Here is a 27,023-nt window from a genome sequence, read left to right as displayed (position 1 = left end):
ACCAATGCAACAGCAATACTTACAAAACTATATGGTGCAAACCAACTGTACAACTCATGGGAGGGGAGGGAAGTGAGGAAGCGGGAGGTAGGGGGAAAATGAGGGAGGAGGTAACAAGTTGGATAAGAAATGTACTCACTGTGTTACATGTGAAACTGTAATCCTTCTCTACAGCACTTTGACAATAAAGACATTTTTAAAAATTAGGTTTAAAAAAGAGTTTGTAAATGTATTCTTTATCATTTTAGAAGAGGCTTGACTACTTCAGTTCTTCCAGCTATTAGGAGCTGTAGATTTATCAATCCCATGATATCAAAATAGGCCTAGCTCTGCTCAGCCCCTGACCTTTGCCTGGCACATGCCAGTCTTGTGTCCAGCACTATACTACCTACAACCCAGCTATGTCAGTTTTTAGTTATGCGATCTCTTATATTTCTTCTACCCATGCAATGATGAATTGATATTGTGATTGGAACATAATACTTCTAAGAAGGCATTTGTGAATAGTGAAAACTCAATACTTTATGTTTATGAAGTATAGCACACAGGTGGCTTAGAGGGGCACCTACTGTAAGTCATCATCAAGAGTATAAGGAAACAAGAAAGAGATTCACTTGAAGAAACAGATACAATTTATCATAGTTGCTTGAAAGAGGTTGGGACAAATCTTGGTCACTTGTGAAAGATTTTATTTTACTGTGAGCTCTTTCGATATTACTTTTTAATTTTTATAGTAATGACTTATATTCATATGAATAAAGTTGTTGAAATACCTACGTCTCTACTAATTACTTTTCACTCAGTATTGAAAGTTTTGTTATTATATGTTCACTTTGGTTACTGTTTGCCTTCACCACTAAATGTAAAGTTCAATAGAATAGGAATTTTTGTCTATTAACCAGTTTACCTCAGAACTTGCCACCATGTCTCAAACATGGAAGCATCTACTAAGTAGAAACTCAATAAATATTCAGTGACTGAACATTTCTTTGTCCTAGTGGAACATTATTCAACCATTAAAAATGTGGAGATTGGTGATCACTAAATCCTTTGCATACATTCTTGTTACAATTATGATCATAACTACCCAATTCATTTGTTTTGCACTCCTGACACCTATAAGTTAACTAACAAGATCCTACAGAGATGAAGAGATACAAAAGATGCTGCATCTTGACACTTACTCTCAGAAACACAAGAGGAAAAAACTAGAAAGCAAGAATTTACAAATGCCATTCTATTAACCATCAAAAGACACAAAACTTTCTCCAGGGACCTGTAAATCTACAGGGGTGTGAAATATCAAGTATAAAAAATAGACAATGTAAGTACCATTGTTTGTTTTGCTTTGTTGATTTATTCATTTTCTGAATATTTGGCCATTAAATGCTTCCCTCCCCCCAAAATGACTGGTTAATAAAAAGCTACCTGCACTCATTTAGGGGATATCCGACAAGAATGCTAAAATGAAAACATTAGGGGGCTGGGGATATAGCCTAGTGGCAAGAGTGCCTGCCTCGGATACACGAGGCCCTAGGTTCAATTCCCCAGCACCACATATACAGAAAACGGCCAGAAGCAGCGCTGTGGCTCAAGTGGCAGAGTGCTAGCCTTGAGCGGGAAGAAGCCAGGGACAGTGCTCAGGCCCTGAGTCCAAGGCCCAGGACTGGCCAAAAAAAAAAAAAAATTAGGGACTATCAAAGAAAACAATACTCACTTTTGGAACAGTTTACTGAGGTCTAAGACAATTGAATTTGATTTTAAATAAGGCAGAGAAGAGAATCATTTTTAATTAGAAAAGAATATGGGCAAAGTCGGACAGAGGAGTAAGTAGTCCAAGATAAAATCAAGGGTGGAGTAGATCAGTTTTTACCAACAGATAATCCTTAAGCTGGAATTAAAGGGCATACTTGTCTTGCTTTTCTTCCCTACTTGTCTTCAGTCTCTTTCTTTCTTTTTTTCTTAGGCTATACTGGGATTTGAGCTCGGGAGTTAGCACTTGCAAGGTTGGTGCTCTGCCATTTGATGCTCACTCCCCTAGCCCTTTTTCTTTCATTATTTTTCAAACAGCGGCCCACATTTTTCCCAGATTGACCTGAACCACAATCTTCCTACACAGGTTTTTCACATAATTGAAATGACAGGGTAGCCAGAATAACAGACACATGACACTGTGCCTAGGTTTTTTTGTTTTCTTTCGTTTTGTTTTGTTTTGCTAATCCTGGGGCTTGAACTCAAGGCCTGAGCACTGTTCCTGGCTTCCCTTTTTTGCTCAAGGTTAGTACTCTAACACTTCAGCCACAGTGTCACTTGTGGCCTTTTCTGTTCATGTAATACTGAGGAATTGAACCCAGGGCTTCATGCATGCTAGGCAAGCGCTGTATGACTAAGCCACATTCCCAGCCCTGTGCCTAGGTTTTTATTGGTTGAAATAGAATCTTGCTAATGTTCTATTCAGGCTGGCCTCAAACTGTGATCCTCCCTATCTCAACCTTCTGAGTAGCTAGGCTTACAGGCAGGAGCCACTGTGCCAGGCTTAGACTTGCCTTCTTACACCAAAATTAGATTCTGCCTAAGGAAATACACCCAAAAATCCACAACAATGTTTATCCATCAGGGGAAAAAAAACTCTGAAGTTTAACCTGAGTTCTAATGTGTACATGTTGGCAATTTTTCCCCTTGCAAACCTTATTTCTGAACTTTATGATCAAATAAGTCCAATGAGTTCATGGCCCACAAGCAAATTGGTCTCCAAAGCTCCTCCAGGTTTACAGTGGCTATATGGATACCACCCATTAAAAGGCAAGCAGTTCAGTTGACTAGATCATTGTTTAAATGTAAATAAAATATTGCAATTAATGAGGTTTGGAATCCAATCCAAATTTTCTCTGAACTAAAAATCTTTGTGATCAAATAAAACTTGAAATCATGAGCCATCTGGCAGGACTTTTAAAACCTTTTATTTTTTGCTGACACCAATATTTAATTATACTTTTATTGCAACAGGTTCAAAAATAAAACTTAGTTGGGCTACAGACGGAAAGGAGGAAAATAATGAGATGAGAACACAAAGGGCATTTCTTAGAATTAGTTAATTCACTTCACTTTTAGCATCTATGTATCTTAAAGGCAATAGAATATTCATAGAAGTCATACCAACTTTCCTGGCAGACTTGTAGTATATCCATGTAATATATCAATATCCATATTTTTCCAAGTATTTAAAAGATACTTTTGGGGGCTGGGAATATGGCCTAGTGGCAAGAGTGCTTGCCTCCTACACATGAAGCTCTCGGTTCTATTCCCCAGCACCACATATATGAAAAACGGCCAGAAGGGGTGCTGTGGCTCAGGTGGCAGAGTGCTAGCCTTGAGTGGGAAGAAGCCAGGGATGGTGCTCAGGCCCTGAGTCCAAGGCCCAAGACTGGCCAAAAAAAAAAAAAAAGATACTTTTGGAAAGTATCATCTATAGAAACTCCTTATACGATGACAGAAGAAACATGTCATTTGTGTTCCTGTTAAGTCATTCTTATTAGTGGACTGGTTGTTTGGGGAAAGGGGTTATGGTAGAAACTACAGCTGTCAATCAAGTCTAAAGTATTCAAGACTAAATCCCATGCCAGCAAAATCCTTTGTGCAAGAAAGACATGTGTGAAGTGTGAATGATATTCAGTCTTCTGGGGGCACCAATGTGTCACTCCTATTAGCAGAGTAAACTTAAATACATTTTGTACTTTTGACACCTTACAGATCCTAAATAATAGTTTCACACAATCAGAAACACTAGAGAAATGTCAGGCCAAGAACATATGAAATCTTCCGCATTACCTGGCTATAAGTCTCAGGCCTGTTGCTGATAACAGAACTCGAGCCTCTGCAGAGGCTCATTAGCACCATCCGGGCACCATTCTCAACACCAGTTGGCAAGGAAGCATCACCAGTAACTAGTTCCTGGAATGTGGCCAGTCCCTGGCAGCTGAGCTCAGCTGGCTATCTCCCAGCTCTGCAGGGTGTCTGAACATGTCAGTATGAAGGAGAGTACCAGAGTGGTTGAACACTCCAAATTATAAACTGAAGAGAGGTGAGCATAGGCTGAAAAAATCCCCCTGTAGATTAGCTGAAGAACTTCAGGCAACAACTGCTGTACATCAACTGTTGGAAAATAAGTGCAATAAACTTATCTATCAAGTTTTAAGAAGCATAGCAACAAAAAATGGCACCTTTGGGGCTGAAGCACAAGCAACCTGGGATTGCAGATAAGAGCTTGTGCTCACTGCCCTTTCCAGTTTTCACACTACTGTGCCAATATATCTTAATAAATCACAAATGTTTACTCCTAGACAGGTCTTATTTTCTTCTACAAAATAATACACCTCTTTACTGACCCAGGAATACCCAAGTGATAAATTAATTGATTGCAAGGACTCTACTCATACCATCTAAATCAGCTAGCTCATACACAACACTGAAAAATCAGGAACATTTGCTTGAAATCCAGGAAGTGAACCATAAAATTCCAATCATCTCTTCTGCATGGTGTGTCTTTATATGCACCTCCAATGAATTCCCAAACTACTAATTTGTCAGGATGTAATTTAAGTTATTAACCTATGCATATGGGAGACAATATTTCACACAAAACTCTCAACATTACTGATTAAAAAAATCCTGCTAATTATCCAAGAACTTTGAAGAGCACAATGCTTTTAAAGGCATTAAAAGGCAAGTTTTCAAGTGCAGGTTGGGTGACCATCTGTCAGGTAAAGATCTGTGTTGGATTCATATTGAGAGTGGAGGATGAAGCACTGATCTTTCCATTCTCCTTCAAAATTTAACTGATACCATACAACCATGGAATCATAGGCACAGAATTTTCAAGAAAGAAAATAATATTGCAGACACAATACATGCCTAATCCAAAATCAATTAAATACATGTAAGTTTCACTTATTGTAGGCAAATAATAACTGGTTTGCATGCTTAAAAGAGTTTTAAATTGGGCTGGGAATATGGCCTAGTGGCAAGGGTGCTTGCCTTGCATACATGAAGCCCTGAGTTTGATTCCCCAGCACCACATATATAGAAAACGGCCAGAAGTGGCGCTGTGGCTCAAGTGGCAGAGTGCTAGCCTTGAGCAAAAAGAAGCCAGGGACAGTGCTCAGGCCCTGAGTCCAAGCCCAGGACTGGCAAAAAAAAAAAAAAAAAAAAAAGAGAGAGAGAGTTTTAAATTATATGATACATCATTTATATCTTCTTGAAGTTGAAATTTTATATTATCGTGATATGTAAAGCATATGATGCTTAATGTACAAGTACTGTTACCCAGATGAGATGGTAGATGACATACATACAGAAAAATAACAAGGATGGTGAAAATGACTTTGATTTGACTTTGAGATGTATGGTAAGATTGCATGAGGCTCATTTATCAATGAGTGTTATACTGATCACTTTGCATCTATCTGTTTTATTCCTTCAAATGACACAGTGATGCTGTAATGACACACAGATTCAGCATCTTCCTCAGAGTCATCCAGTTGAAGAGTAGCAAAACGATTTCTGCCTCTCACATAGTATACAGGAGGCTTTCTTTCACTTCCTTGTTTCCTACTTGTATAGAACCCAGAAATCACTTGTGATGCTGGAGTTTATACTATCAATATGGGACGAGGTTGTCTGAGGCCTGCTTGGAAAACTAACTAATTTTAGCTTAAAAATTGAACAAAGTTGGCAGGCCACTGAAAAATAGGAATATGCAGGGAGCTACCAATATAAATGGGCTCAGTATTTCCAAAATCTAGCTGATTCCATGGAATGAGAGTTATAAAATTTTTTCTGCCCTTTCACTCAGTAATTTCAGTCTGTGGAATATACCCTAAGGAAATAACAAAAACAAAAAAAGTAATTTGTTCAAAATGTTCATTCAGAGGCTATTTGTATTAGTGAGAATCTAGGTGGGGGGAAGCAACAACAAATTTTCAGTTATAGGACAGTGACAAAATAAACTAGGTTAGGTAGAAAAAGAAAGAATTTCATAATCTCATAAGGGGCAAATGTAGAATAGAATTTTCACTGGTTTTGAGCTGTTCTAATTCTACCATAGAAATGACCTCAATCAAGGACTTCCTTCATTTAAAACTCTTCTAATTTCCAGATAATCAAATTTTATGTTGCACTTTTGTACCGGGACATTTGCATTAATTTAATGCATTAGCAATTAGCACTGGCAAATAGCAAACCCACATACAGAAGGCTAAGTTATAAGTGTTTTTTAAATCAAATAGGAATGTGGCAGTTATCAACTCTAACTTATTTGAAATTTCCTTTTGTCATAAATTTTACAAATATTCAACCATATTCTATTCAATATGGAGGTAAGAGGATAAAACAGAACTTAAATTCCCTGAAGATCCTCTATTTTAACATAAGCTAGCTAGCAAATAAACCACTAGTGAAATAACTCAAAATATGAAAGGAAAAAGTACATAACTTTTACCAAGGTCAACTGTTGTTCAGTAACAAAAATAATGCAATTTGAAATAACAATTAAGTAATACTGACTTTGTTCAGGTTTTTAATATAAGAATTGAGAAAAAAATTATTCACTGTCGTTATAAAAATACAAGAAGAAAGTGCTCAGTCCCTGAAATGCAGTCATTTTCCCCTCTCTTCCCTTGGGTCACATGCGAGGGGGTTGTAATCTTCAAGTTTAAAAGCTTACCAAGGAAGATAAAGACCAGAACAACAAGATTACTATTGAGCCTTATAATGAAAAACAAGCTTAAAAAAGATGAAGTAATTATTTTCAATTATAGCACATTCTATGAAATACAAAAAAAAAATCTCCCATTACATTTTGTGTAAGAATAACTCTTTGATCCTTGAATGGGCTAATCGAATAGCTATTCATGTAATTCTTGTCTTTTCAGGGAGAGTAGCAATCAGTGCTCAAAAAGGAGGGTAGAAGTCATATGAGGGATGAAATCTTACTTTTTCGTCATCTTCAGTAAATGGAGCACCTTCAGGAATCTTATTTATAGCTTGGGCCACACCAATAATCTCCCCGTCACTGCTTCGAATAGGCATGCACAAAAGTGATTTTGTCTTGTATCCCGTGAGCTTGTCAATTTCATCATTGAATCTTCGATCCTAAAAGTAAGAAAGAGAAAGCATTCACTGCAAGCATATTGTCATCAGAGAGGAGATTGGAATGTAACTCTCTGAAATCAATCACTGGGAACTTTTCTCAGTGATAATCTTGAAAATGAATTTCACTTCATGTTTAATTCACAAGTAGAATATAAATGATAATAAAGCATCACATATCAAAGTCGGGGACAGGCCAAGTATTCTAAGGAAAGTCTATAGTATGTTACTTATTAAAATACCTTTTTTTCCACAAAGACAAATGGATATAAAATATCATATGAGGAAGTGCTGTGCTAAAATACCCTAAACATTATGAAAAGTATTAAGAAAAGTGACTGATTTAAATGATCGTCTGAAAAATAAAAGAACCTCTGAGGCCAAGCATAGTGGTAAACATCTGTAATCCAAGCAATTAAGAGGATGAATCAGGAAGATAGAGAGTTCCAGGACCACCTGGGCTATATCACAAACTGTTTAAAAAAAAAAAAGGGCTGGGGATATAGCCTAGTGGCAAGAGTGCCTGCCTTGGATACACGAGGCCCTAGGTTCGATTCCCCAGCACCACATATACAGAAAACGGCCAGAAGCGGCGCTGTGGCTCAAGTGGCAGAGTGCTAGCCTTGAGCAGGAAGAAGCCAGGGACAGTGCTCAGGCCCTGAGTCCAAGGCCCAGGACTGGCCAAAAAAAAAAAAAAAAAAAAAAAAAAAAGCCAATGCTGAGTCCACAGTGATATTTCAAACACTTCCAAAAATGAAGTAAAGAGATGAAAGGATTGTCTATAGAATGCCATCTAAAAAACAAAGAATAAATGATTAACTTAGATAATATCTATTTTGTAACTATCAATAATATCATTGGGGCTAAAGATTGGTATTCACATAAACAAGTGACACTCTAAGATGCCTTAGTAACTGCAATAGTAACAAGTGTCTTTGTAATGAAGACCTCTGATAGGTGCCACTTTAAATACGTAATCAAGCTTAGCATGACCATTTATGAAGCAAAATAACACTATTGTTTCCTGATGTGATATCATAGAAAGAACATAACACCATCAAGAATATGGAATGTTCTTATCAAACATGGAACATTACTCATATCACTCAGGAAAATAAAATTAGGAAACATGCACGTTAGTGGTCATTCTATCAGAAGCCTAACCTGGGCTCTTCAACATTGTGAAAAGGCACAACAACTAAAATGAAAGCTAAAGCAATACATGGGAGCTTTGCTGGTTTCATGAATGTTTAAGAGGCCTGAAATGCAAATGACATATGTGACTCTTCTCTGGAAATTCCAAACATTCCACAAAGGCTATTTTGGAGGAAACAATTGGATAAGGTTGAACATAGACTCAAAATGAGGTTATAACATTGTCTCCAGAGACTTTTCTAGGTGTGAGAGTGCTATTGTAATTACATAGGAAAATATTCTTATTTCTAAAGTATATGTGCTCTACTTGTCTGGGGTAAAATATAATACTTTCAAATTAAATACTTTCAAATTATAAAAAGAGGGGTTGGGAGTGTGGCTTAGCAGTAGAGTGCTTGAATAGCTTGCATGAAGCCTTGGGTTCGATTCCTCAGCACCACATAAACAGAAAAAAATGGCAGTGGTGCTGTGGTAGAGTGTTAGCCTTGAGCAAAAAGAAGCCAGAGACAGGGAGAGTCCAATCTCCAGGACTGGCAAGAATGAAAGAAAGAAAGAAAGAAAGAAAGAAAGAAAGAAAGAAAGAAAGAAAGAAAGAAAGAAAGAAAGAAAGAAAGAAAGAAAGAAAGAAAGAAAGAAAGAAAGAAAGAAAGAAAGAAAGAAAGAAAGAAAGAAAGAAAGAAAGAAAGAAAGAAAGAAAGAAAGAAAGGAGGAAAGAAGGAAGGAAGGAAGGAGAGAAAGAAATAGAGAAAGAAAGAGAGAAAGAGAGAGAGAGAGAAAGAGAAAGAGAAAAAGAGAGAGAAAAAGAGAGAGGGAGAGAAGGAGGGAGGGAGGGAGGGAGGGAAGGAAGGAAGAAAAGATGGAAAGAACAATGAAAGAAAGCAGCATGAAAGAAAAGAGGGAAGGGAGGGGAGAAAGAAAACAAAACAAATCAACCACAAGAGATTGGCTCCTTAACAAAAAAGTTGGCTAGAGGACAGCATAGAGTAAAAAGTCCTCCAACAAAAATGAGAAACTGATGAACATTTGCTTTGCTCTTTCAAGCCAGGAGCTAGAACAAGACCATGTGATCCCACAGCTAAGACTGCTGTCTGTAGACAAGGGAATAGCCTCAACACAGTTCAAAGTTACACTGTTGTCACTGTGCTCCTCAGAGGACTGATGGTGTTGGCACTTGCTGTCCCTTTAAGTACATGGCTGCTTCAATATCAAAAGGACAAGAGTTCTGAGTGCCATGATTAAGACTACATTCTGGGGGCTGAGTATGTGCCTTAGTGGTAGCGTGTTTGCCTAACATGCATGAAGCCCTGGGTGCAAATCCTCAGCACCACATACACAAAAAGCCAGAAGTGGTGCTGTGGCTCAAGTGGTAGAGTGCTAGCCTTGAGCAAAAAGAAGCCAGATAGTGCTCAGGCCCTGAGTCCAAGCCCCAGGACTCACAAAAAAAAAAAAAAAAAAAAAGACTACGTTCTGGTCTGGGGGCACAAGTGAGTCAGCAGAGATGATTTTGAAAGGAGCATGTAAAAGTCCTAACGTAGAAAAATACTTGGTAAATTCCAAAAAGTTCCAGGTCATTGTGGTAGAATGTAGGAAGCCACTAAGGACCACTTTGGGCCAGGCTGCTTCACCTACTGGATTGAGAAGACACTGCTTTTACTTCCTGCTCTCTCCTCACAGCCTGACACATTGTATTCCTCTGTGAATTTAAAAAATTAATATACGGGGCTGGGGATATAGCCTAGTGGCAAGAGTGCCTGCCTCGGATACACGAGGCCCTAGGTTCGATTCCCCAGCACCACATATACAGAAAACGGCCAGAAGTGGCGCTGTGGCTCAAGTGGCAGAGTGCTAGCCTTGAGCGGGAAGAAGCCAGGGACAGGGCTCAGGCCCTGAGTCCAAGGCCCAGGACTGGCCAAAAAAAAAAAAAAAAAAAAATTAATATAAACAGCGTATGGCTTAACCATCTACATGGAAAAGTGTCTCCACGTACACGCCCAAGAGTTAAAGGTAGGACCTTAACAACCATTTTTCTTAGCATTAAAAAAAAAATCTTCAAGTAGTTGTACAAAAGAAAGTCAATCCAACATGCCACCTTATGAGTACCATGAATCTTAATGTCATACCTTTCATCATTCTCCCCCTTGTCTCCTAACCCCACTCATCCTCTCAGTTTTCCTAGTTTTGGTAATGAAAGACAAATTGAAAGACTAATCAATTCATAAGACTTGCAGTTTAAAAAAGTTTTAATTTTTTGAAATTCTCTCCTATGGCCAGCAGACATCATGAATTGATGGCTACATTATTTTTAGGGAAACTTTAAAATTAGAAAATGTCAGTATCTTACATTACTATTTTTTAAATATTAGGAAAACGAGCATGAAACTTCGAAGTATAGGAATGTTCAAAAATACATTCAAAAATATTGTCAATTCTAAACTGAGACATAATTCTCAAATTTGTTTTTTATATATTCCCTAAAGAAATCTGTCTGCAACTACTATAAAGGTGTGAAAATTCTTAGTTTCCACTATGACAACCTGTAAAGTGAAAAGCTACTCTATGGAAATTAAATGCTTTTTAAGTTAAACACTATATAGTATAAATATATTCTACCCATGAACTAAAGTATATGAGAAAAATATAGTATTATGCTCATGTTTCATGAATATAGATAATCTATTCTTATCTAACTTTTTAAAAAAATTTTTAAATTAAGAATATTTTTGGAATTAAGAACTTTGTGGAAGATGACTCAGGGTTTGGAATAGAAGCTACCAGGTTAGGTACTTCAGTGGGTCCCTTAAGGCATGAAGATTACCTAGGTTAAGGAAAGAGCAGTAGAGTTTTAAGAGATACAGACAGGTATGTTGCATATTGAATCTTGAAGTACTTGAATATTGAAGTACCTCTTGGTGGATTGCTTGGGGAGAAAATAAAAAAAGAAAATTGGCCTAGGTTTTAATTTTTAAAACTGTATAGATAGAAATGCTATGAAATTCTATATATAAAGAGAGCAAAGAAGGTTGATAAATAGGCTTAACAAACAAGGTAAGCCATATACTTTGAATTATTTCAGTGGTTCTTTACCAAGACTATGTGATGTGAAGTTTTCAAAGTGAATGATACCTACATTCCAACCCATCTCAAATTGAATCACTCAATATTATATATTAGTAATTTTTACATCTCCTGTAATATTGATACATGAGAATCATTTACTTAAATCATATAGTCATGAGTTCAATAAAATGTATCAGTGGGGAAAACCTTAATATAGGAGAGAACAGCCAGGTACCCGTGGCTCATGCCTATAATCCTAGCTACCCAGGAGGCTGAGATCTGAGGATCAAGGTTCGAAACCAACCTGGGCAGGAAAGTACTTGAGATTTTTATCTTCAATCAACCAGCAAAAAGCCAGAAGCGGAGGTGTGGCTTAAATGGCAAAGTGCCAGCCTTGAGCAAAAAAGCTAAGGACAGTGCCTAGGCCTTGGTTTAAGACCCAGTATTGACAGAGCAAGCAGCATGTTGCATATTCTGGTGGCTGCACATCAGAGAAGTGGACTATGTCATGCTAGACTGGAATAGGCATAGTCTATCTATCTGCTTTGACCAGTGAAAAAATCTCTAGAAGGGTTTCTTTTCCATCAAAATCCAAAAATAACAGATGTTGAGACACGTTTTATCCACATTCTGACTACACTGCCCACAGGATAATTCTCGAAAATTTATTAAAACTTATCTAGTGGAAGCCAGAGAAGCTGGTACAACTGCACACTTGTCTACAAATAGTAATCCTTAAATTCATCTTCCAACTTAAAAACATTGAAATAAGAACACTGAGAAACAAAGCCCAAATTTAAATCATAAATTAATTTTAGGACAAAAATAAAATTAGAGAAACAAACACATGATTCTGACACTATAGAGGAAAGTAAGTTTAATACAAGATAACATGAAAAAGTAGGTTTTTGCTATCCCAGTAATGACAATGACAAATGTAATGTAGAGGAAACACAGGACATTATGGCACAGAGCAGGTGGCCATACCTAATATTTAGTCAGAGAACTACCCCAAAGAAAGTAAATTGCTCAATCTCATCTACAAAAGATTAGTAGGAACTACTCCTCAGAAGGAGTTGAATGGATGGGAAGGAATGAAGAGAGTGTCTCAGAAAGAGGAAACCTTTTGGCCCAAAGCCCAGAAGCAATAAGAAGCTGGGCACAGATGTTAAAGATGCACAAGAAGTTGAAGAGTCAGCGTCAGAAGAGTCAGTCTTGCTGGAAGAGTCAGAGATGGGACAGGAAAAACTAGCTGCAGCTAATAAAGATGCTCTTGTGAACAAATTCATAACTGAAGAGGTATCATAAAGGAAATAGTAGGGAGGCCACTAGAAGGCTTTAAGAAAGTGGGTGATAATGATATAATTCGTCTTCATTTTAGACAAACTGCTCCAAGTGCTTGTAAAGAATAAGTTGGAAGCAAGAGATCTGGGTGAGAGCTGAGGCCCATCTGGAATGGGGTGGAAGCTAGTAGCAATTGAATGATAAAGAATAGACGGGGTTAAAAGATGTTTAGAATGTAGCAACTACAACTCACTGTTTATTATTTTATTTTTATTTTCAAACTGATGTACAGAGAGGTTATAGTTTCATACCTTAGGCATTGGATACATTTCTTTTACTGTTTGTTACCTCCTCCCTCATTCCCCCCTCCCCCTTTCCCTTTACCCCCAAGAGTTGTTCAGTTAGTTTACACCAAACACTTTTGCAAGTATTGCTTTTGTAGTCATTTGTCTTTTTTACCCTGTGTCTCTCGATTTTAGTATTCCTTTCAGTTTCCTAGTTCTAATACATGTATACATGCTTCCATGTATACATGGTTTCCAATGTACTCAGATAAGATACAGAGAGAGTGCAGGTACAACCACAGGAAGGGGATACAAGAAGATCATCAACAATAGAAGCTACGGTTACACATACCACGTTGAAAGCATTTACAACAGTGATATAACAATCGTTTCCATAAGCTGGAGTTCATTTCACTTAGCATCGTCTTATGTGTTCATAAGGGTATAGCTATTGGGCTCTTGTGATCCTCTGGGTCGAAACCGCAACTCACTGTTTAATTTGATGAAACACTGTGAAAAATAAAAACGTCAGAAATTCTTCTATATTCTTGACACACAGTGGGTGAGTAGTAGATGGCAGGTAATTGAGTGAGGAACTGATGCTGAGGTAGAGAATGTAGTCATTGTGAGCATTTTGAAGTTTAGTTGACCATGGGTCATTCACGCAGTGGAGATGCCGGAAAATAGAAAGAGAGAGGGAGAATGACAGAGAGAAAGAGACAGAGACAGGGCATTTTTGAGTAAAAAGGATTTGGAAACCTAACTAAAACTTAATTACATAGTGGTAAAAAAAAAAAAAAACTTTGCCTCATAGCTTTTAAGCTGAGAATCTCCAGAAGTTTGCCACATTCCCTAGCAAAGCTTCTCACAGAGCCAGATATGAAGGAAATGTGGCCAACAAGAAAGCACCCTAAGCCCCACAACATTGAGCTTGTTTCTAAAAATAGAAAGTTGAATAGGAAAATAACAAATGTAGGTCTATAATAAAATATCACAAGGAGAACGGTGCTCAATTTTTATTCATCTCCCTTAGGACAAAAAGAATAAGAAATTATCTACAACGAGAGACTTCTAATAAATTAAGGTAAGGGCTTCTTTAATAAGATTGTTAAAATCTGAAATGAGTTTCTTATGATTGTGGTAGTCTCTTCTTGCTTCAAGTATTTTTATGTCATAATATTTTTCCTATCAGATATTTTAAGTATAACTACTTGAGAAGTGCAAGGATCTTCTAACTGCCTTTAGGCAAACTTTTTTTTATATGTGATATTCAGCTATGATTTTTAACATTTAAAGAGATAAAGGAATTTTTACTTTACAAGAATAAGAAACTTAGTGTGCCCCTGTCTAAAGAACTAATTCGATTACTGTTTCTGACCCAGGACCTTGAAATTGCTGCCTTTATCTGCAAGTCTCTAAGTTGAACATGGTACTAGTACCACACTGAGAAAATGGGTTCCTTTCTTCAAGATGCACTCAAGCTATACAAAACCAGCCTCCGTACTCTTGAGCTTTTGTGTTTTTGAGAAAGTGTTGTATTTATTATTCTTGAGGATCCATGACAGCCCTTAATATATTTTAAAGGTAGCTTAAAAACAAAAAAAAAAAATCAGTTTCCTCTTTCCACTGTCTCAGAAAAATCACTCAACACTACCCATAGCAAGAACGAGACTTAGAAATCTTTGCCAAGTCTCAGGCTTATGGCAAAGATAATTTATCTAAAACCTCTTTTATCCTCTTCGTATTGAAGAGTGGAGTCTATCCCCAACACTTCACAGTAAAAATTCTCCATATTCAAGATTTAGTAAAAAAAAACTAGTATTGACCATCATTTCCCCTGTTTAAGGATGACTCCCTCCCTTAGGCTATTTTTTTCATGAATTTTAACTTTTCAACTTCAACTTTAAAAAAACAACAACAGAAACTTAGGTCCTTTTTAGCCATGATGTTCAAACCTACAAGTCTGAAAAGATTCATAAGATGATAGTTATATTTTCATAACTATAACAAATGGATGAGAAAACATTTAATTAAGAAAGTCCCTATCAATTCATGATACTTTCAGTTTTATTTGTATCTGAATTTCTGTGTCCACCAATGACAAAGAAAAGACAATATAAAATATGCATGTGTACATGGTATTTCTCCAGTCTGTACACACTATAATAGTGTATAATAGTCTTCGTGCCAAAAGACTGGCCATTTTCAATCCTAAGGTACTTCAGGGACCTACAACCCTTGGCTCTACTCTGAGTAGTTAAGTCATAATACGGTAGTGGAGTACTATCAGGGGATCTGACTTTTAGCTGTTGCTCATGGTTAAGAACCACTGAGTTAGAGTTTAGTTAATAAACTCAAAGTTCCCTGAAGTCTGATGGAAGGAAACTACAAACCGTACTTTCGAATTTTTTAAACAAGTTTTGTTTGTTTTGTATTTTATTTCATTAAGTAGATCCTTCCATTTTCTCTGAACACTACATACTCAATATCACATCTTCCTACCCAAAAAAAGTTTGGAGACAAAACTCAATCCCCCATTTCATTTACATTATTTCACTAATGCCTTACATAATTGTAACATATAGAAGCTAATGGAAATATGATATATAAAATGAATAATCCACTGAAATTCCAATCAATATATTGTCAAACTCTCTGATTTTCAAAAGAAAATTGCTTTTTATTGTTTCATCAATTAGTAATTTCAACTCAAAAAAAGCATCTCCTTAAAGTTATAATGTACCATTAGACATAATTTCTAGCATTTCTAGAATATGCTTGGAAGACTGAGCTCTGGAAGTTTTCAATTCTTTAATTTAATTTAATTAATTTCAATTCTGCCTTTCTCAAAATATAAAATAATGGTATTATTGTAATTAATTAATAGAAATCTCGAGATTATAACTCAAAAAAGCAAAGATACCATATATAGTAACTAGGTAGCTAATACTTCATCCTCTAATTGGGTTCTTGCTGAGAAAAAGAACAAAGTTATCATTATTGTTTTTAGCCTACATTTTGAGAATGAATGTCATTACTCAAGTAAACAAAAATCTGTCTCTCTCAATTTTTTCCATGAACAACATGTGAAGTTGTAAACGGTGTAAAATATTACTCAAATGTTTTAAGCCAGTCCTGGGTTTAAACTCAGGGCCAAGGGCATTGTCCTTGAACTTTTTTGCACTCTACCAGGCACTCTACAGTGCCACTTTCGGCATTTTGCTGGTTACTTAGAGATAAGAGTCTCAGATTTTTTTTCTTTTGCCCAGATGGCTTCAAATCCTGATCCTCAGATTTCAGCCACCTGATTATGTGCACAGGACACACACCAAGCTATTCATGTTTTTGAAACTTCACCCCTTGATATAATTGAAGTCGTGTGATTGGGTTGGAGCAATTTGTACAAACACACAGGCCAGCGCTGCCTGGTAAGTGTTCAATGGACATGCTTTCATTCAAACCTTTCAAACTTTCAAAAGGAACTAGTGGTTACCAGAAATCATAAAAAAATTCATGAGGTTTTCAAGCAGTCACTGTTATCACCATGTTGTTTGGGAGATTACCCCTGCTTTATTTAGTTTGTAAAGTAAACTTGGTTTGCTGATCCTCCTGCTCTGTTCTTCCTTCCTTAGTTGACACTTGTCTTTCGAACTTGTCATTTATTATTTCTCTTTTTTACAACAAATAAAAGTACATATTACAACAAAACACATAAGAAAATGGAGGACCAACAGCACAGTTGAAAACAAAAGGCATATGAGGTGGTAGAAAGGAAAATGACCAGTTCTTAAGCTGCTTTAATAGTACAGATATATGCTACACAACATGCACGCATGTGCGCACAAACACACATACGTTGTCAGTGTTCAGATATAGTGCAAATGGAATTGAAATGCCATTCGTGTTCTTCAAATGACTTCAAAAGACCAATAACTGAAGAGAGGGCTATAGAAGGGGTCACTTAGCCAGAAAGAACCTTCCTTCCTGTCATTGTGGGACCATCCAGTACTGCAATGAGTCAGGAAAACAAGGCTGTCTTGTGGAACCAGAAAGGCAAAGACATCTGTATACATGGATTAGGAGCTCTAGTTCAAAAGCTAAACAAATGCCAGCAACCAAAAAGTGCAGAGAAAGCTAAGGCCAAGACAATAATGCCTGAAAAGTCAGGTAACGGTTAAGAGTACAGGTGAAACTGTGCCCTCAGGAGATTTGATCCTAGTTGTTCATTAAAACTTAACAAGGCTATGGTAAATAATGCTACAATGAACATGATTGTGCTGAGTTTTATTGTGGCCTTGTTTGTGCTCTATTGAACTCAATTATCAAGAAAATGTGGTATATATAAACAATGGAATTCTATTCATCCAGCAAAAAGAATGATATTATACCATTTGTAAGAAGAAAGAAAGACTTGGAAAAAAATATATATATATATATTAAGTGAAGTAAGCCAGACTCAAAGAATCATAGGTTTTCCTAATTTGTGGTAGCTAGAATGTGGCTATAAATCTACAAGTAAATACACTGGTTGGTATAAAAAGAATGTGTGTGTGTGTGTGTGTGAGAGAGAGAGAGAGAGAGAGAGAGAGACAGAGAGAGAGAGAGAGAGAGAGAAATTATACAAAACTCCATGCATTCATGCAGACCAGAGGAGGAGATTCTTAGAAGAGGAACACAGTGACATAATACCTATATGCATCTATTAATATAATATTCATTGAAATGAACTCCAGAAAATGGAAACAAGAGGGTTTTTGTTGATTTTTTTGTTTTCTTTCTTTTTCTTGTTTGTGCATTTATCTGTCTTTGGAAGGGTAAGGGGGGGAGCAAAGATAGAGGGACAAAGGGTGAACAAATGAATCAATGGTAATCAGACACTATGTTGAAAGTGAACTATACAACTTGTGGGTATGGACAGGAGGAGAAAACTGGGAGGGAGTAAGGGAAGGGGTGATATTTTCCAAAAAGAAATGTACCCTTTACCTGACTTATATAACTCTAACTCCTTTGTATATCACCTTTTTAATAAGAATAAAAGCATTAAATTAAAAACTATCTAGCCAGGGCCACCTCCAACAGCATGCTCTAAATCCTTTCTGCTGTGCTCAATCGACACTAGCCGACAAGTGGCTCAAAATTCAGCTCCTCACCTTTCCCCCACATTTATGTCAAATTACTGTAATTGTTCATACTATAGTGTATGTTAAATCTTAATCACATATTCAGTTGGGCTTATTACTAGTTTGTAGAAGTTACTGTTGCTGTTTGGCAAAAATTAAACACTGAATAGTAATTTCTTAGGGCTAGGAATGTGACTCGAGGAAGAAAGGGAATCTGCCAAGCAAGCACAAGGCCTTGACTTCAAACCATAGTTCCTCTAAAGAAAAAGAAAATTCTTTAAAGTCTGGTTTTTGAAGTTTTAAAACATTTTAAAGACAATTAAAAATGTTTTCACATGGCTTACACCATTCTTGTCATTTTCTTCAGAGACCATGATAAGAATAGCATGATCACTTGATATTAAAATGCATTTCAAAATAACAAAATGAAAACAGTAGAAATGTTCTAAAATAGAAAAACTGACCAAATAGAAGTTGCACATATATGCATACATATACATATTGTTTATGTGTATACATACATACACATATATGTGCATATATGCATATGCACATACACATATAGAGAGTTGAAAGTAAAAATAAACTTAAATAAATACATATTACTGACAAAGTGTTAAATTCTTAACACGTATATCTCTTAAAAATAAGCCAGAAGGAATGAACAGCAAAAAAAGAAATTAACAACAAAAAAGATTGATGGGCTAGCTATAAATATAAGAGAATTAAAAAGGTCACTAATTATGTTTTTCTAAAGTAAGTTTTAAAAAATTAAATATAAGATATCATTATTTAGTTTTAAAAGAATGCATATTTTTCTGGTGATCATACAAAACAGTGTAATATATGTGGAGGCTAATTTGGCTGTTAGTGACAGAGCAGTACTAAAATTTTGAAAGTACATCCCAAAAGGAGAAGTCAATATGCTACTAGGTTGCCAGTAATATAGATCAGCTATACAGAATGACAGCTGTCAAGGTGTGACTGTCTTCAGCCACCACATAAACAAGAAAAACAAACAGCATTGCACTCTGTGCTGTAGCAGAATATAAGTGGGTCTAAGAAAGTCTCCATCTAAATGGCCCTATTACTTTTTAAGTTGTGATCACCCACACAATAAAAAGTCTTTATAAAAATTGGGTTCAATTGAATTGGGACATAGAATGCCAACGGAATTTTATAATGTTGCCTAAAAATCAGAGAAAAGAGAGCAGAACCAAAATGCTATACTCAGACAATGTTCTAGTATGTGATCTTCCTCTCAGCGTCACTCTTTTTGCACTTAAGTGCTAAATATCACAACCTCTAATGTAGCACAGCAACTAAAAACCAGGTGTAGTCTGATAGACTTAGTTAACAGTGTTCCCATGAACTTAACCATCAGATTTAAGTGTGGCTAACACAAACAAGCCTCCAGCCCCAGCAGTGTGTTCAACCACTGTAAGCATAGTTTTGAAAACAATAATCACCACCTTCTATTGGAAAAAGGACTTGGAAGTGCCATGACACTATCTCCCACCAGCCTTCTAAGAGAATCCCTGAGACTGTCTGGTCCCCTACTCATTGCTTTTCCTATGTAAGATCCAGCATTCCTGATGCCTTTCTTCCCCATCCTCATGTTCACCATGAATAGGAAGTGACAGCAGAACAAGACCATCAAGATGAACACTGGATAACCAAGAAATGACCAGGGAAATGTCTTCTGACAAATGAAAAGGATGCCACCACTCACCGGGAACATTCAGTATGCATGAAGAACCCTGTTAGAATGGAGAAATGGCCCGGTGCCAGTGGCTTGCACTTGTAATCCAAGCTACTCAGGAGGCTGTGATGGATTATAATTGAGGAGCGCAGGCAAGAAAGTCTGTGACACTCTTATCTCCAATCAACCACTGAAAAACAGAAGTAGAGGGCTGGAATGTAGTTCAGCGGCAAACCTCTTGCCTAGCAAGTGCAGCATCCCGGGTTCAATCCCCAGTACCAAAAAAGAAAACACAAAAACAAAAACAGAAGTGGAATTGTGGCTGATATGGTAGAATGATAATCTTGAGTGAAAAGGCTAAAGGACAGCACCTAGACCTTCCTGAGATCAAGCTCCCATTCCAGCACAGAAAAGCAAAATTGACTAAAAGTAATATAAACTATACACAAGGGTTTGAGGAAGGGCAAAAAATATGTAGTTTGGGCATTTGACTTGAAAGTCCAAATTTGTTTTAGCTAAGTCTAGTAAAAATCATTTTAAATAATTATGTGTTGTGCTAAAAATGACAAAGCGATCAATTGTCAGATTTTGCACACCAATATAAACGTATCCACACATAAGGGAAATAATGAGAAAACCATCAGTCTGGGACAAACTAGTCATTGTCTCAGTCAGTGGAGAATCATTATAATATGATTTAGAACTATTGGCCAATATAATTCTCTAAGTGAGAAGGAAAGAAAGTGCACTGCCTAAATATTTAAAAGAAAAATACAGAGGTTATAAAAATATAAAGAGATAAGTTTTTGCATGAGGAGGCTCTTTTTTAGTTTGTGACTATCAATTGTATTCATTAATAAGGTATTTATTCTCTACATTCATGTTCAGAAAAAAGAAAGAAATTATCTGTCGTCTTCTCAGAGGAGGACCTCTCTAATTCAGATGGTAGCAAATTGTTATGACACCAAGTAGACTTCTCAAAAGGAAAATATGCCCAACATGTCAAACTATCACTGACAACTGTAAGCTGGTCACAGATGAATTTGGAAAGGTTATTAAACTAAAATAAAAATATTATACTATTCAAGTTGACATTGTTCTTACCGGCGAACAGAAGTGCCTTTCTATACTAGCACAGTATACTCAGCCACCTAATTTACTTGTCGGATAAACTTTATCCAAAGCTAAGTTTAAAGGCAATAATCACACATGTTCAAGGATGGATATGAGAATTTAACTGATAAGCTCCAAAATCTGTATTCTTAGTGCCATCCTTCTGGGAAATTTAACTTACTTGACCCTAAGTTTCTTTACTCTCTAAATGAGGCTAATGATTTGCACCTTTCACAGGAGCAAGGACCAATTGAGATGGCACACGTTGGAGCATTGTATAAATCATCAAGTGCTTAGACAAATACATCACCACATTCAAATTACAGAACTTTAAAAGCAATAGAAATTCTGTTTCTAAATCCCCATCTTCATAAGGCTTCCTGTCTTGAGTTCTGTGAGAGCTATTATTTCTAGAGAGATATTATTTCTAGAATGTTATCTCTCACCCCATTTAGTTTTTTGTTTCTTAGTCTTCAGTTGGTATCTACCTCCAGCAAAGGAAAAAAATCCATGATTAATAAGACAAATGCCCTCAAGTACATCTCTTTTAGCCTGATTTATGGAATTGTAACCCTTCAGTACAACTACTTAATAACAACAGAAATAATAAAAAAAATAAATATAACAGTGAGACAAAGGGAAGTCCTGGGAGAAAAAGCACCAAAAAAACAAAACCAAAGCATCTCTTCATATGTATATATAATAATATACAGACTAAAAAGAACTCCAAAGATAAGGAAACAAAGGACCTACTCATAATTTGTCATATAATGTTTAGAGGACTCTATATTCTTTACCTCACATATAGTGTATACATGTGCACATCTGAGGGGAGATGGGAGAAAAACACAAAATGAGTGTAAAGCAAGTGAAAAAAAATTACAGTAGAGGAGACCCAACAGCTGCAATGGACATTGATGAAAGTGAACTAAGTAACTCAAGGGCGGTGGTGGGAGGGAGGAAATGAGAGAAAAAGAGGGAACAGATTATACTAAGCAAAAGGAAAGAAATATACATATCACCCGATCTGGAAGAAATTGTTTTATTGTTCATGTTCACAGAATTCATAAGCTTTGTAGATTAGAATGGCGATGTCCACCATTGGGAAGGTTAAACTGTGCACTGTGAAATTTATGTAGTTACTTAATCTCAATAGAGGAAAAAAAACATTAAATATATAACCCCTTTCAATAGCAAAGAGCTGCTGGAACAATGGTTTACTTTTATGTTTATAAGTTCATTGCTGTACTTACTATCTACTGAGAGTTTTCAGAGCTTCACATTAAAGAGAAATGTACATTTCTGAAACCAATTGCTTGCTCCTACATACAAGAACTTAGAGGTTCTTTTGTCACTGAGACAATGTCCACATCTTCCTTCACAATGGATTTATACAATTATAAGATCTGTAAAGCAAAATTCTAACACTACTAGTTAATTCCTGTGATGTAAAAAGACTCCTTTCAGCAGGTGTTGGTACTAGCCAGTACTAGCCAGGGATGTAGAGCACTTCTTCATGTCTCTTGACCATTCTCATTTCCTCTTCAGAAAAGTCTCTCTTTAAGTCTTTAGCCCACTTATCAATGGGGAAGTTGTTTCTTTGAGGATTTGTTTTGTGGGAACTTAATTTTGTTCTAAGTATATTTTAGATATGAGGCCCTTGTCTGTTATATGGCCAGTGAAGATCTTCTCCAGGTCTGTTGGCTATTTATCTTGAAAGCTATGTCCTTTGCCATGCAGAAGCTCTGCAGTTTGATGCAATCCCATTTGCCCAACCTTTCTTTTTTATATATTTGTTGTTTCTGGGTCTTTATTGAGAAAGTTTCTACCTGTGTCAAGGAGCCCTAGTGTTTCTCCTATTCCTTCCTGCAATGTTTCCAGGGTTATCTGCCTTTACCTCAAGGTCCTTGATCCTAGAAGGCATTTTAACAAATTTATTTTCATAATCTACCAAGGTGCCTTCTTTCTTTATAAACAAGAATGTAGGGCTGGGGATATGGCCTAGTGGCAAGAGTGCTTGCCTCGTATACATGAAGCCCTGGGTTCGATTCCCCAGCACCACATATACAGAAAATGGCCAGAAGGGGCGCTGTGGCTCAAGTGGCGGAGTGCTAGCCTTGAGCAAAAGGAAGCCAGGGACAGTGCTCAGCCCCTGAGTCCAAGGCCCAGGACTGGCCAAAAAAAAAAGAATGTAAACTTAAACACATGTCCTAAATCTCTCAGTAGTAGGGAAAATGAAGTCTGAGAAGCTGGGTTTGCTTCAAGGTTCTGCTTGTACTAAATGTTTACATTTTTGCTAGTTACTAACTCTATAATAGTCTAGCTTCTTCTTATGTGTGAAATAGAAACAGTAATGGTATTTATCTCATAGAGGATTGAATGAAATGACTAAATCTTAATACAGTGCCTAGCACTTAATCGACAATCAGTAAATGTTAGACCTTACTATTGCTTTTTCTCTAGTTTAACTGGTCCAGTTGACATGAGTTCATTGGTTGTTAAGACAAAAAAGAAAACATTATATTAGTAGCTGATCCTTTAAATATTGTAAAATGTAAGCATAAAATCATATCAACAGAAGTATTTTCTTATGCCATTATAATGTTGATTTTTTTTCTTTTGAGAGATACTTTTGAATGTGTTCATTATAAATTTTACAGTATAGATTAATCCTGATTTATAGAAATACAGTGTTGAGGAGGTGGTTGGCTTTGTCAATATAATCCCCAGGCTTTCTTTCTACCTAGTTTTCTTGGTTGTTTTTTATAACTTAATAATTAGAGTCAGGACTTCAGAAAGATAACATCGTATAACTAGAAAGTTTAGGTTATATCCAGTTGAGGAAAACCATTTTATGCCTCTTTCAAATAAGGCAGACCTGACTAAAACCATACTTAAGTCTGGCTTGCTTTGGGCTAATTTGAGTTACTCAGTTCATTCTGTGTTCCCTTGTGGCTTTTCTTACTCTTCTCAGTCAGTGAACCTATCCAGGTTTCCATTACTGCTCTTACCAAGTGCTCAATTTATTTTTCTTAGTGTTAATTGCTAATTAACTTGTTCACTGCTGATGGGCCTTCAGGTACGTTTAGAGATTTTTCAGTCGGAAAAATCTATAAGTGTTGAGGGGAATTAAGCTGCAATCATAGAACTACAAGTTGTAAAATGGCTAGTTTTCATTAGAAACTGACAAATGCTCCTACATCTAGAGCCTATCTTGTTCCCATAGACTTAGTAATGTTCTCAAATGGGAATAACTATTTAGGAAAATTTTCTTTGATTTTTTTTTGTCCAGTCTTGGGGCTTGAACTCAGGGTCTGGGCACTGTCCCTGAGTTTCTTTGGCTCAAGGATAGCACTCTACCACTTGAGCCACAGAAACACTTCCTTTCTTTGATTTTTGAGTTGGAAACAAAGGGACTCAAACCATGTGACATAATAGTTGGCTACCTTCTCTATTGAAGTTGATGAGAAGACCCAGAAGCAAACCTGAATACAGATTATTTCTTTAAGATAGCCAATGGCTTTAACTCCTTTGTACACTACTTAATATAATAAAAATACAGTTTTATAAGTAGCTAATAGCTATACCAAAGAAGAGTTAATCACTACCTATTCCAAAATATATATGTGACAATATGTTGTATGCAAATAGCTTGTTTTGTCTTCTACACTTAGCCGGATGGCAACCCTGGGCCTCCCCTGAGGCTTTCTAGAGAAGCCACTAGTAACACTATGAATAGCTCAGGCATGAGGCCCATCAACACTAAGGACAAATTTCAACAAAGCTACCACTTTAAAATGCTTGCAAGAATTTTTTTGTAAGTTCTTTTTCTCTGATTGTGGAATTCTAGACCTTAAAATGGCTTACAAATCATTTTCTTAACCTGATTTTCATATGAAGATCCTGAGGTCAAAGAGGCAGATCACCTGTCCACATTCTCATGTATGATGAATATAGGGCAGCCCAAATGTGTGTGCCTTTCACTCACAAGTCTCGACCTTCAAGGTAGTGACTATGGTACTACATCCCTTAAATTACCTGGCTTCACCTTCCAGTGCACTGCTACCCAGTTTGGCAACTTAATAACTCCTTATTGCCTCCAAACCATCCTCATTACAGATATTACAGAGACCAGAGGCAGGCAGTTTCCATAAAAGGTAAAAGATAATGCTGACTTGGACATAGTTGTGACCGTGGAAATGAAGAAAAATAGACGGCCTTGAGATCTGTTAAAACAGCAAGAAAGAGGGCTGGGGATATAGCCTAGTGGCAAGAGTGCCTGCCTTGGATACACGAGGCCCTAGGTTCGATTCCCCAGCACCACATATACAGAAAACGGCCAGAAGCGGCGCTGTGGCTCAAGTGGCAGAGTGCTAGCCTTGAGCGGGAAGAAGCCAGGGACAGTGCTCATGCCCTGAGTCCAAGGCCCAGGACTGGCAAAAAAAAAAAAAAAAAAAAAACAGCAAGAAAGAACTTTGAAGAATATTATATGGTGAGTAAGTGAAAGGAAGGAATCCAAGACAATGGCTAGATTTCTGGCTCTAGCAACTGAGACTGAAGATGGTTGTGAGGTAAGTGGTAAAAGAAACAGTTCTGTATTTCAGAGATAGCAGTCTATTTGACAGGAAGCATGACATATGTGGAGAAAATGAATGTCTCTTTTTCTCCTGTGGATTCCATGAAGACAGGTTTCTCTTAACCTCCCCAGGATTTGGACCCATTTCCTGGTCCTCAAGGAAGTAGGGTAAGTTGCCTAATTATGGACTAGAGGAGAATGCAGTCCTCTTTCTACCCTTTACTCCCCACTCTACCATAAGAAGCATACCTTCTTCTCTGTCCCTCAAGGGTGTTTCAAAGGAAACTCATATGGAAGAACTGTGGACATCTAGCCTCATCTGTACCTAGGTAGGCAGGTCTAGCTAACTCTGGAGTTGAATATTATAAATGTCTGTAAATAAAAGCCCATACTTAAATAATTGCTTAATAATTTATATCAGTGATATTTTAATGTCCTATGTGTATTCTGTCATGGTTTGAATATGCTCCCCTCAATATGCTAATCCTTACATGCTAATGGTAATTAGAGATGTGTCTTTGGAAGGTAATTAGTACTAGATGAGGTCATGAGGGTAGGACCCCTATCATGACATTAGTGGCTTTATAAGAATAGAAACAGACCTTAAGTTAGCGCACCTGCTTTGCCTCACCATATGATGCCCTCTGCTATGTCATGATGAAGCAAGGACTCTACTAGATGCTTGTGTAATGCTCTTGTACTTTGTGGACTACAAATGTTTATTCTTTACAAATTTCCTTATGTCTTAGACAATACACTAAGATACAATATCTTTTCATCCTCTCAACTCTGGTTCAGAGTAGGGAAGGGAATTCCATACATTGCGTCCTCTCAAAGCTGAAGAGTGGAAAACCCAATGAAACAGACCTAGAATCCTATCTCTGACAATATGGCTTTATAGCTTAAGGAAAAAGATGAAACTTCCCAGAACTTGTTTCCTAATCTATAAAAAAAGAGACTAATACCCACTCTATCTTTCTCATCATGTTATTAGGAAGATCATATGAGATAATTCTATACAATTATCAGGTACAAAGTAATTTTCAAATATATAAAACATTACTTTTAGTTCCAAATGTACTGACCAAGGAATTTACAAATGGGATTTCTGCAAAGAGAACATTGAAAATGGAAAAATTGCTATTTCTATTATAAAAATAATTACGGTGTCTCCTTAAGCAATACGAGTTTATCAAAAGTGACAGCACTGTGAAGAAAGAGAAAAAAGAGTAGTTTGATGCTCATTTTTTCAAGTTCTTCTATTACAAATGTTGAAAGACTAACTTATTTTTTAGCCTTGTATATTTATAGAGGATTTGAGAATTAGAAATGCATTAATAATAAATGAACTCCTTTATCAGGAAAGTTATCTTTCATAAAGATAGTGTGATTTTTTTTAAAAACCATCTACTTGCACACACAGGGATAAGTATCAAATTCTGCTAGAATAGTAAAGAACAATACAGATGTTAAGATTGCATGTACTTCACAGTCAAGAGAAAATGTCATTTCCCAGAAACAGCTACCCACCCAGCTTCTAAAGCTTGGTTGATTTTCCCTTTGATAGACTGTCACAGAAGGGCAGC

The 27,023-nt window shown here is 36.7% G+C and overlaps 1 protein-coding gene across 1 annotated transcript in view; it reads right to left on the bottom strand.

The window, feature by feature from the left end:
- Positions 1-27,023, bottom strand: part of Pde11a (phosphodiesterase 11A) — a 337,140-nt gene that overhangs the window by 287,130 nt on the left and 22,987 nt on the right. Inside the window, exon 2 of the mRNA XM_048344223.1 lies at positions 6,991-7,149. Within this exon, the coding sequence (XP_048200180.1) occupies positions 6,991-7,149 (159 nt within the window). The remainder of the gene's footprint in view (positions 1-6,990; positions 7,150-27,023) is intronic.

This window comes from Perognathus longimembris, chromosome 4 (genome assembly GCF_023159225.1).
Source record: "Perognathus longimembris pacificus isolate PPM17 chromosome 4, ASM2315922v1, whole genome shotgun sequence".
Lineage (NCBI taxonomy): Eukaryota > Metazoa > Chordata > Mammalia > Rodentia > Heteromyidae > Perognathus > Perognathus longimembris.
The sequence above is the reverse complement of the archived record's forward strand: the minus strand, read 5'-3'. Positions and strand labels throughout refer to the sequence as shown.